General features: G+C 36.1%; 1 protein-coding gene across 5 annotated transcripts in view; it reads left to right on the forward strand.

The window, feature by feature from the left end:
- ACBD5 (acyl-CoA binding domain containing 5) overlaps positions 1-10,048 on the forward strand; it is a 29,674-nt gene extending 19,626 nt beyond the window's left edge. For all 5 annotated transcript variants that reach the window (XM_026084180.1, XM_026084182.1, XM_026084181.1 and 2 more), the window contains 5 exons: positions 1,919-2,195; positions 3,532-3,731; positions 5,389-5,439; positions 5,755-5,864; positions 9,022-10,048. In XM_026084180.1, coding sequence (XP_025939965.1) covers positions 1,919-2,195; positions 3,532-3,731; positions 5,389-5,439; positions 5,755-5,864; positions 9,022-9,034 — 651 coding nt within the window. In that variant the 3' untranslated portion in view covers positions 9,035-10,048. The remainder of the gene's footprint in view (positions 1-1,918; positions 2,196-3,531; positions 3,732-5,388; positions 5,440-5,754; positions 5,865-9,021) is intronic.
- The last annotated feature ends 523 nt before the right edge of the window (positions 10,049-10,571 follow it).

Genomic DNA, 10,571 nt, shown 5'->3' on the forward strand with positions numbered 1-10,571 from the left:
AGAGGTGAATGAAGTAACTCACGTATACCTTTCTCCTGTTCTAGCAACCATTTTTGCTTTTTTTATTGTCAATCTTTTACACTTTGGTTGCCACTGATCTAAAAGCCTTGAAATCTTTGCCCTCAGATCATTCACGTGAGGGGAAGATGTGCCAAAAATAACAGCACAAAGAAACTAAGAGCTATGTCCACAAATGGATTTAGGGCCTTGCAACATATGTAGGGACCAGATCCAGCTATCCCTAAGAAGCAGTGGAATGTCTTTGCAACTGTGCTTTTTGCACTCTTTTCTTCCAGCCTCATGAATCCTGCATTTGTTTCTTAGAATGAATGGAGAGTAAGCCTAAGTAGGTGGCTGGAAAGTAGCCTAGGTCTAAAGAAGTGAGAGATGATCATGATTTTCAGGGGCTCTTCTACCTTCTTCAGCTCTAAGATACATCCGACTTTTATACGAAAGGTGGGCACCAACTGTGCTGGCTTAATTTTGACTGAATTTGTGCTCCTATCTTTTATTAACTGTGATCTTAGTTGACCTACTTGCTTGGATCTCTGAAGGAGGTCCAGTTTAAGCATGGACTTTGTCGATCGTACTCAAACACCTAATTTTTTCCTGATTCTGAGGAAGAGCATGTGAATGATGTGTGGACTCAGAAAGCCTGACGAGTACTGTAATATTGTACCATTCTCTTGTTCAACTGCTTCCTGAGGATCTAGAGAATTACTTTTAGTACATCAGACTTTTACCTGGTAGTGAAGCATGTTGGGAAAGGGGATTTGGTAGAAGTGCTGCAAGCTCTATTATATAGGTGATTTCCCAATTGTCTTCTGTATCCTTTGAGCTTGTTTGAGACTCTTTAATTGAGGTGGGTGGATACTTTGTCATATTTCCCAACCTGTGTGAGAAAAGATCCAGTCTTGAACAAAATTACAAATGTTCAGGTAGATGTAAATAAAAACATAAATGAACTACAGATTGTCTAATTCAAACTAGAAAAAGTTCTGTGAAAAAATAAAGCTGTATTTTTACTGCAAAAAATTTAGCAAATGCAGCTTCTTAACCTCTGATCGTGTGGGTTTATGAACATACTATTTGACAAACAGGATTTTGGCAGCTGTTTCCATTTCTTTACCGCTTCCTTTGGCTGTTTTGGCTTTCTCATGGAGTTATTCTTCAGCTAGCTCAAGTCCCCAGTTTGCTTCACCATGTAGTGCAGATGCTTGTCCTTGCACTGAGCAGAGTGGTGCTGGTACCGCCTTAAGGCAATCGTGTTCTGGAACATGTAATTGTGACCTTATCAATATGTGTATACCATCCATTTTTAATATCTTCCTACATACCACAGACTTTGAGAGATAAAGTTGATGGGAGACTATTATGACCTTTATTTATTTATATATTTATTTATTTATTTGAAAGGTGCAGGTAGAGCCAGGTAGTTTTGAACAGGTTTGAACAACCTGCAGTCAGTGTAAACACTGCCTACTCAAGTAATGCCATGTGACTTCTGACAGTGTGGCTCACCAATTTGAGTTAGGATACCTTTTCACTGTCTGTGAGGCCAAGCCAACCTTACAAGGAAAAAGTGAACATTTTCAGATCTTTTCAATGTTCAATTTTAGTGATTACTGCATATGACTGTATCTTGGAAATGTCTAAAGTAATTCCCACATAACTTTAAGTGTTACCACTGTTTTCAGAATATTTGCCTCAAATGAGTGGATAACTTTTTCAAATCTGAAAGGACACTTAGACAATAATGAGCACATTCTGTGGGGAAAATATTGCTCCTGTTAAAAGAAAAGTCTTGATGCTGGGCAAAATATTTTCTTAAAGTGAAAGAAGAGATGATGCTTCTTTCTTTTTATTGGTTACCTTTTACATTTTACTGAATTTAATTACTTGCTAATTTAATTTGTAGCCCTTGGAGATCATCACATCAGCCAAAGGATCCTTAAAGCGTTCATCCCATTTCTTGGATGTAGATCACAGTCTTCTGTTAGAAAATACAGATTTTCCAGGACATGCTGGCATGACTTATGGGAATCTCCAACTTGGAAATAACGTAGAAGGAACAGTTCAAGAAAAAGGCGAAGTCAAGTGTGGAGGAGAAGATGGCAAAGCCAATAGTGGGGGCCCTCACAAGGAGAAGAAAGGTGGAGAAAAAGTGGATTTTTATGGTGTCAGAAGAGGAAGAGGTATTGCACATGCTGCTTTTGTTTTCTCTTGCCTGACTGCCATAAATTACTGGTGCCTGAGAACCGCTTGCCAATACTGACCGGTAACATAGTCATGCTATACAGTGCTTCCATCCTTCACAATAAAAATAGATAATGAATCCTAATTCCTGTGGGTAACAATCAGCTTTTGCATCCAGAGTTTTTATTGCATTCATAATAATAATGTGAAAGGATGTTCTCATGCTAGGGAGAATTTGAATAAGCATTGTGTTTTGGCCTACCTTACACTTCAGCTACTGTTTATAGCACGTGTCCTATTTAGAAATGTAACTTTAAAATGCATCTGTGCATGAGAAGAGTTTCTGTGCAAGTTCCATACCTATTTTTTAAATGTGCATGCATTTATACTTCCATGGTATCTTGAAACCGTGGAACATCTTGGAAACATATTGCTGACACATTGTTTTCTATATAATTGGAGTGTTAGCCATGCTTTTGAGTGATTCTGATACTGTCTAATATGGTCTTAAAAACCTAAGATGAAACAATCACTTAATAGTTCAGATGTTCCGTATATATTGAACCTCTTCTATACATTTTCATAACATTTAAATACTTCCATTTAGGAGCAGCACCATATTCCACTCTACTTTTTCTATTAAGTCAAGGATAAAGTTTACTTTTCCTATGGTAAAAAGTCAGAAAGTACTTTATTTATAAATAACACACCTTTTTATGTGGCACCTTTACATTATCAGATGCAGAAATTAAAATATCCCAAAATAACTCTTATGTCAAAAACTATTATGAAGAACATACTATGGGACTGCACATTGTTTTAGCCCTTTCCCCTTCTCTCTTTTGTGTTTTACTAATGTTTGCTACTTGTAAGCAGAAACAGGTTAGTTGTATAAAGTTTAAAGGAGTATAGTACATTTCAAACAATTATCTTCTTGTCACTCTGTTCCAATGCCCTTTGCATTCCAGCTGGAGAATCTCCCGCACTGAAAACATCCCTACCCTTGATAATAAGACAGCTCTCACTTCCTTTTCAGTAGGATAGAAGTCACTGCTGAGCTTGATGGGATCTGAATTAATAATTTTTTGCTAAATGTTTATGCAATTCTAGGACCTTGAAAGATACTGTTATGCTGATGCTGTAGGGAAACAGCTCAGATGATGTTGTAATAACCTCCTCGTGCTTTTGAACCGCCCATAAATATAGCCTGTGATTAGAAGTACTGAACTAAGTTGGGGAGGGAGAAAATTATAAAACTGATAAAAACAAACATTTTCAACAGAAGCGGTAGCTCATTCTGCGTTTCATATATCTATTTTTTCCCTTTCAACACAGGGCACAGACTTCAGCCCCTAGGCGATGGTGCACAAGGTGGCCAGATGGGTAGTGGAGGGGACGGAGAGCGCTGGGGATCAGACAGAGGACCCCGGGGTAGCCTCAATGAACAGATTGCAGTATTGCTGATGCGGTTACAGGAAGACATGCAGAACGTCCTTCAGAGGTTACATATGCTGGAGGCAGTTACAGCCTCACAGGTAAAATCCTAGTTGGATTATTCATTGAAGGTGCTTGATTACATTTTATTAAATTTCCTTGGATATTTTTATGCTTTTTCAAATTAAAATTTCATATTTTCTTAGTATGTAGGGAAATTTCAATTATGTTTTGTAATTTATTTCAGCTTAAAATTTTACACACAGCTTTATGGTACCTACTCTGAGGAACACAATTCAGGACTCTTGTACGTGTTAGTAAAAACATGCATTTTGACCTAGAAATTAACCATATTATTTTGCTGATTTTTGTTGTTAGACTAATCTCTGTCATGCTTGTGGATACATATTATACAGTCGCTATACAGAGATTCTGTAGTTAATGTTAGTAATATCTACTCCCATATGTTATGTGTTTGACAGTAAATCTCAAAGCATTTTCAAAGGCATTGAGAAATTATCTTAACTTTCCAGATTGGTAAATGTTTGCAGGCAGAACTCCTGAGTCCATTATTCAGTTACCAGCTTCATTCTTCATAGCACTCTTTCCCCCCAAAGTAATCTAGTTTTCTTGGAATTTCACATCATGTATACAGGGTAGACAAAAGAAGTTTTAAGCAAGCGTAGATTTTTATTGATATAGTGTTTCTTTTCCTTCTATTTCAGTGAAAATACTCATACGCTTACTAGTGTGTTTGAGAGAATAAAATGTGCTGTGAATATAGTTGAACCAGCAAATGGTTCTGAAAATGGTTTTGTTTGCCTTGCTGTAGAGATATATTTTGATCTCGAGAATTAGAAAGCTGTGCAAGTAGTATCCTATGGGATACACATACTCCAAATCTAAGGCAGTCAGAGAAAGGGATTTGTTAAAGCTGTGATTTTGTTTCATCATAGCTATTCAAGAATCAAAGTTAATTTTTTTTTTCAATCCAAATTATATATGAAGTAGTAAAAGACCTCTTCCCAGAAGTTCATGCTGTATCCTTATCTGAGGAGAAGCAGGGTCAGGAAGCTTCTAGCTCAAACTCATATTGATTAAGAAAGACCTAGAAAACAGACTGCTTTGTTTCTGTGAAAGTACCACAATGTGTATGGGAGCAGTCTTGAAAAGTTTCTTGTACTTCTGATTCTCTGGAGTTGCCTAGATGATGTAGGATGAAGTATTCTCTTTCCTTTCTGCTGTTAGACATGCCTGTAGCTGTAGCTCAAGTCACACTAAAACAAAGTTTTTTACCTTTATATACAGTTTAAACACTATACATGCAAATTTAGCTGTTGGTATTTCTACTCTGGCTTGCAGCTGGTGGGAACTTGAGGAAGCTGAGATGACAACTGGGGCAGGGAAACCTTGAGAAAGTGTAAAGAGGTCCAGAAAGTGACACTGACTCATTTTTTTTAACATGTAAAAATGTGATAAAAATGTTATAAAGAATAACAGAAGCATGAGAGATAAGCTGGAAACTAGGTGGTGAAAGGTGGGTTACATGGGGAGTAGTTCTGGTCCTTAACAAAGTTAAGGAAAAGCTTTCTTTCTAGGGATGGGATTACAGGCATTAAGTTCTGTTTCTCACATTGTCATAGACAGATTGCAAAGCCTTTGCAAGATGAAGAACTTCATTTTCTCATTTTGTGAAGCAGAAAAATTTTAATTGCAGTTTCCTTTTTGATACTTATCAGCCTTGTTTTGTCTTTATAGGCAAGATCTGCAACACTACTCTCAAATTACCAGCCTGCCTCCTCTGTCAAGGTAAAATATTGTTTTTTATTTTTGTAAAAAAGTAGTGTGAACAGAGAAAAAAGATGATGATGATGAATATTCTGTATCTAGTTTTCTTAATATGTGCTTGTTGTCATGTTTCTCCCTTGACTGGAAGATATAAAATAATGTGTCTGAAGAAATTATTTGACAGATGAATCTTGCAATGAAATGGAAATTGTTTCTGCTCTACTTACTAATATTTTCTACTTTGATATTTGTAGCATTTGAAGAGTTTATGAAGTACATGTGTAGTATTCAACGAGTGTACAGACTGCTTACTAGAATTTCTTCTGTTTTCCTTAGAAACCATCATGGTGGCCCTTCGAAATTTCTCCTGGTATTTTAGCTTTTGCTATTGTATGGCCATTTATTGCCCAGTGGTTGGTGCATGTATATCTTCAAAGAAAGCGAAGGTAAAGACTTGCATTTAATAGGGCATGTATTTGGTATTTCATCTGTTGAAACCAACATGAAATATTCTGTGTTATTTAGAGAGACAGGACATAAAATATTGCCTTCAGGCATAACCATAATGCAAGGATATAGTCTCAATATGGCTTTCACATATATTTGAAACTTCAGGTCAGTATCAAAATGGGGAGCTTGATAATCGTTGCTTTTGATGTATCTGGTTTCCTTGAGGTCTTTATTTCAGGACTTATCTTGCTTAATGTTCCATTTTATGTATCAGTGGCTAATAGCTCTGAAGATACCAGGCTAATAAAGCAAATTATATAACAGAGTCCTTGGTATGACCATGACAGGAAGGTGTGTGTTTCAGTCACAAAAAAACAAGTAAATACTCAACAAGAAAGGCTGGAAGCTAGGAGGAGCGCTTTCCATTAGTTTGAAATTAYGGGAAGAGACATGGATACTTTTTCTACTCTTGAAAATTCCTCAGCATAAGAAAGTATTTCTTAATTTGACTCTGCATGTGGCATGCTCACTAAAGGCTGCTAAGGTTAAATCCATGAAGTGCGATGCAAAATAAATGATTTCAGTGAGTACACTTAAGCACTTGAGGCTGGATGGCTTGGAGGTGTCTCTTTGGCATTCTTGACCCTCTCACTCCCAGTATCCTGAGTGATTCTCGCTGCTTGCTAGACTCCCTAGTTTCCTTGTGCCATGTGAAAAATTTCCCCCTACACAATCCTTTATGGAGTCCCATATGTTACCTATTTCAGATTTAACATTTACTAGCAATTTGCTACAGTATTTTTGCAATGTCTGCTTTGGCTTCCTTCAGCTGAAGGACAGTTCTATTCTCTTCTTACCTATTTCCTAACCTCTCCAAGCATCAAAAGATCAAACAAATGTTCTCTAGTTGTTACATGCTTACTTAAACCTCACACCTGACTTTGTTAGCTTAGTATATGCTTACCTTTTGCTCTTAAGCTTTTTTCCCTTTGCATCTGCCTGCAGAGTCTGCATATGCATAGGTCTTACTAGAATTAGCTTAAATTGTTGTAATTTTTTAATATTTGAAAGTTCACATTAATGGCTTTCTCTCAAACAGTAAACAGTATGATGGCAGTAAAGGCTTCAAGTCTGACATAATTCCCTGTCTCAGAGCTGTAACTGGCAGTACTGACATTACTTGCATTGTCTGATGAAACCAGAGACATCACTATTAAGGCTTTTCAGGCAGTTATACATGTTTTTCTTTTCTTCTGCATTGATAAATGGAGATTTCCATTTCATCAAAAAGGACAAAGTTCTTTAAAATCAGTACAGTTGTTGTCTTCTGTGAAGCTCCTATGAACTTTAATGTTGTTTAGCTCTTAGCTCTGGAATTGCCATGTTTCTCTTTTCTTCATGTATGTTGCTATTGTAAATCTTTTTTGATCATCTACTCTGACCTCCATAGCACAAACCACAAGCCTTTCCTGAATCAAATCACAGGTTCAATCAGAAACCAGCTTTTAGAAAAACACCCAATCCAGCAATTTTGCTAATAAAGTGTCCTAATGATTCATTGCTTAAATGAATAAATAAACAGTACATTATTTTTAGTTTGGATTTTTCTAGCTTCAACTTTCATCTCTTGGATTTTCCTAAGTCTTTATCTACTTGGCAGAAAGACTTTGATTTGTTTTCCATGAGTACTTTATTGCTATAACCAGATCACCTCTTAATCCTCTCTTGCCTAACCTAAACAGATGAAGCAACTGGAATCTCATTTTAAAGTTGTTTTCCAATCCTGTGATTGTTCTGGTGGCTCTCCCCTGAACTTTCCATGGTTTATCAACATCCTTTTTGAGTTCTGGACACCAGGATTGGTATTATGGTCCACTAATGGTAGTAACAGTGCCAGACACAGAGGCAGCATAACCCCAGGTAGTCCGTACTCTGTTTACTCATTCATGAATTGCCCTAAGATGAATACGAACTTCAGGAACAGAAACAACTGAAGAAACTTCTGTGTTCTTCAGCCTTTCTCTTTGTTTTTAAAGACACCTTCCTGTAGCCAGGATTTAAGAATTATCTGTTTCCTTCTGTTTCCATCACCTTTCCATTGGGAGTTCCATCTCCTTTAGCAACTGGTAGGAAGAGAAGTTATAGGTACACTCAGAACTCAGAACTAAAACAGGATTGCGAAACAAAGATTCCTTCAGCGTTGTCCCATTGCCAGATCTAGCTTACATGTTGTTAATGTGTTTTAAGCAACAGCTGTACACAAGACATGTATTGACTATACTACATATTTGTGTTTCTAATAACTTTTGGATGTAAAATGCATCAACTGGCCTGGACCAAAACCCGAGAGTCTGTGCTACCATGTGAGGTTTTCATATGATGCCATAGCGCCAATAACTCCTGAAATCTCTGCCGCATAATGGAGCAAGTTAATGAAAGTGGTGGTGAAAAGGCTTTCTGTAGCCTACAGCTCTGTTTAGGGCACGCCCCTGGAAGGGGGAGCTTGCCTCACTCTCAGCAACCTCCTGCATGGTGTTGTAGCTGTTCTAGGACTTGTTTTTAGCCTCCTAAGCTGTCTCGTTCCTTTATATGGAACTTAATGCTGAAAATTTGGGTACTGATATTTGTAGCCTTCACTGAAGAAAGCTTGTAAACCTTGAATTGTAAATGCTCCAAAAACAGATCACAAAAAAAAAAAAAATTTAATAATGATTGCAAGTTGTTTACATTCAGCTCATGATTTTGGACCATTCTAGGATGATTGCATGTTTTGTGGAGTTGCTGGAAAACAGCTTGTAATTGTTCTGCTGCAAGTCAGCAAACCCTTGATGGGGGTCAGGCACTGTTGTTCTCCTTTACCACAAACTCCTCTCTTGTCCTGTACTGTAGGAAGTAACAGTATTAATTTCATCTGCAGTTCAGAATTCTTCATGTTTTTATTTTTTATTCCTTGGTGAAAGTTGTGCTAGTTCTGTAAACATAGATTGTTTTTTAACTTGAGGGCAAATTTTAGGGTGTCACAAAGCAGTGTTGGACTTAATAGATTAGAAATCATTCCCATTTAAACTTAGTTGATTTCAGATGTTTAGCCAAATGAAAAATCATCTCATATGTGAAGGTACCTTTAACTAATTTATTTGATTCTTCTTTCAGAAAACTGAACTGAGAATTTATGATTTTGCTTAAAGGCTACTAGGACTAGAAGGCCCTGGAAGGTGAAGGAATTCTGACTTCTCATAGAACCTCAGGATCTGGGATGATGTTCCTTCTGTTATAGTAATATTTTGTACTACCTTTGAGCGAAGCATTTAAGGACTAACATTACTGATACTTGAATGATTCACTGCTCCTAGGTTACAAATAAAATAAACTTAATTCCATCCTTAAAACCCCATGAACAATAATTGTTTGGAACGTGCTTGTGGGTGGGCCTTCAGTAATTTCTGGTTTTGCTGATGTCAGATAATGGGGAAAATGTCATCTTTGTAAAAGAATAAATGGAAAATATGTAAAATCACTTTAACATAGAAATAATTTTACAATCACAATATCTCTGCCTGTTTTTCACAGGGATATACTATCAGATGAAAGCAGTAGTGAAGTATGAATTCTATACACTGTAAGCTGATGGGGGGAAAATACAATATAGCTCTGAGCAGTTCAACTGGTTATTTTTACTGCTAAACTACTGTGGGACAAGTTTCCTTGTAAATGGGTCAAAAATGAAAGTTGAATGTTTCACTTATCCTTTAAGATTGTAAAAGTTTAGGGAATTGCCATATATCTTGCAAGTCAGAACTGTTAATARCAGGGGAACTGTCAAGTATCATTTTGAAAGCAGTGTGYGGTACAAGGGATCCATCTAAAAAGGCTGCACCTTATAATATTTTTAACTTTGATAATTGTATTCTTGATGACAACACCTTGTTTTAAGTGAAATATATAGTTAATGCACAAGGTGCTTTAATTTGAGATAAAAACTAGATCGTAAGAATATCTTTAAAATTTTAGAAAGCTGAGTGTATTTAAGTTTTCTATTGTCAGGTTATGTTGAATTAAAATAAGATCTTATCTAGTCCTAATCTATTGTGGACTTTTTCCACTCATTTTAAGAAAAAATCAGTTCTTGTGTTTATCTCTTATCCTTGTACTTCCTTGCAAAACAAAAATTTTAAGCTAATTTTGGTGCTGATTCTTTTTCTTTCACAGAGTACTTATTAACCAGTATGCAGATAAACATACAACCTTGTGAAGTTTGCTTAGTCAAAAAGCAGGCTTTACAGTTAATTTTTAAATGATTATGTAAGTTATCTAAATCTCTGGAAAATGGAAGTGCATTTAATACTAGTTTTCTGTCAAATTTAAGACATTCATTTACTATAAATAATTACATCATACCATAACCTATGCTTAAGGTTTGAATATTTAAAAATGACACCATATTATTTATGTGCTTTCATTTTTCAGCCAGAGTAAATATTACAAATTATTCTTGAGGAAAGTTGTTTTCTGTCCTTCCTGAAAATTTTTTATAGTTTGGAAAGCATTTTTCATACAAGCTACATTTTTATACAGTATAAGACAAACATTAAATTCGATGATTACCAGAGCAATTTTAATCTTGTTTTTAGTTCAGTGTTTTTTTTTTTAAAGTGATTTTCCCTCTTCTGATTTTCTTTGTTGTAAAGCTGAATTAAAAAATA

Source organism: Apteryx rowi, unplaced genomic scaffold, assembly GCF_003343035.1.
Source record: "Apteryx rowi isolate R43461 unplaced genomic scaffold, aptRow1 scaffold_628, whole genome shotgun sequence".
Lineage (NCBI taxonomy): Eukaryota > Metazoa > Chordata > Aves > Apterygiformes > Apterygidae > Apteryx > Apteryx rowi.